Genomic DNA, 431 nt, shown 5'->3' with positions numbered 1-431 from the left:
TTTGCTGCACTTTGGTTTTCCTCCACCATTCGTGACAACTATCTCTCTGTTCCCCTGCAGCATGCGACTGCCATCCAGTCGGAGCGGCGGGGAAGACATGCAACCAGACCACCGGCCAGTGTCCCTGCAAGGACGGAGTGACAGGGATCACATGCAACCGCTGTGCCAAAGGCTACCAGCAGAGCCGCTCCCCCATCGCCCCCTGCATCAGTAAGGCCTTCCATGTTTCAGTAGAGCAGTGTAAATCTGGTGGTTTCCTAAATCCTTTTCATTCATGTTATGGGGGGGTCATTGGCGGATTTTTTTAAATGTTGTAATTTAAAACCAATTTTAAAAAGTAAAAAACTTACCTTCCATTAACTGGTTTGTTTTGTTTAATTATAAGTATTAAAACTAACAATAAGCCACAATGATCGTCATTAAAGCCCTGA

At 45.5% G+C, this 431-nt stretch overlaps 1 protein-coding gene across 2 annotated transcripts in view; it reads left to right on the top strand.

Moving 5' to 3' along the window:
- ntn1b (netrin 1b) overlaps nt 1–431 on the top strand; it is a 62,404-nt gene that overhangs the window by 42,780 nt on the left and 19,193 nt on the right. Inside the window, exon 5 of one of the 2 annotated variants that reach the window (XM_024272944.2) lies at nt 172–210. In XM_024272944.2, coding sequence (XP_024128712.1) covers nt 172–210 — 39 coding nt within the window. Of the gene's footprint in view, nt 1–60; nt 211–431 lie in introns of both variants that reach the window. The other variant, XM_024272945.2, reaches the window with a different exon arrangement.

The sequence above is a fragment of the Oryzias melastigma genome, linkage group LG8 (genome assembly GCF_002922805.2).
Source record: "Oryzias melastigma strain HK-1 linkage group LG8, ASM292280v2, whole genome shotgun sequence".
Taxonomy (NCBI): domain Eukaryota; kingdom Metazoa; phylum Chordata; class Actinopteri; order Beloniformes; family Adrianichthyidae; genus Oryzias; species Oryzias melastigma.
This window is presented reverse-complemented; position numbering and strand designations above follow the sequence as displayed.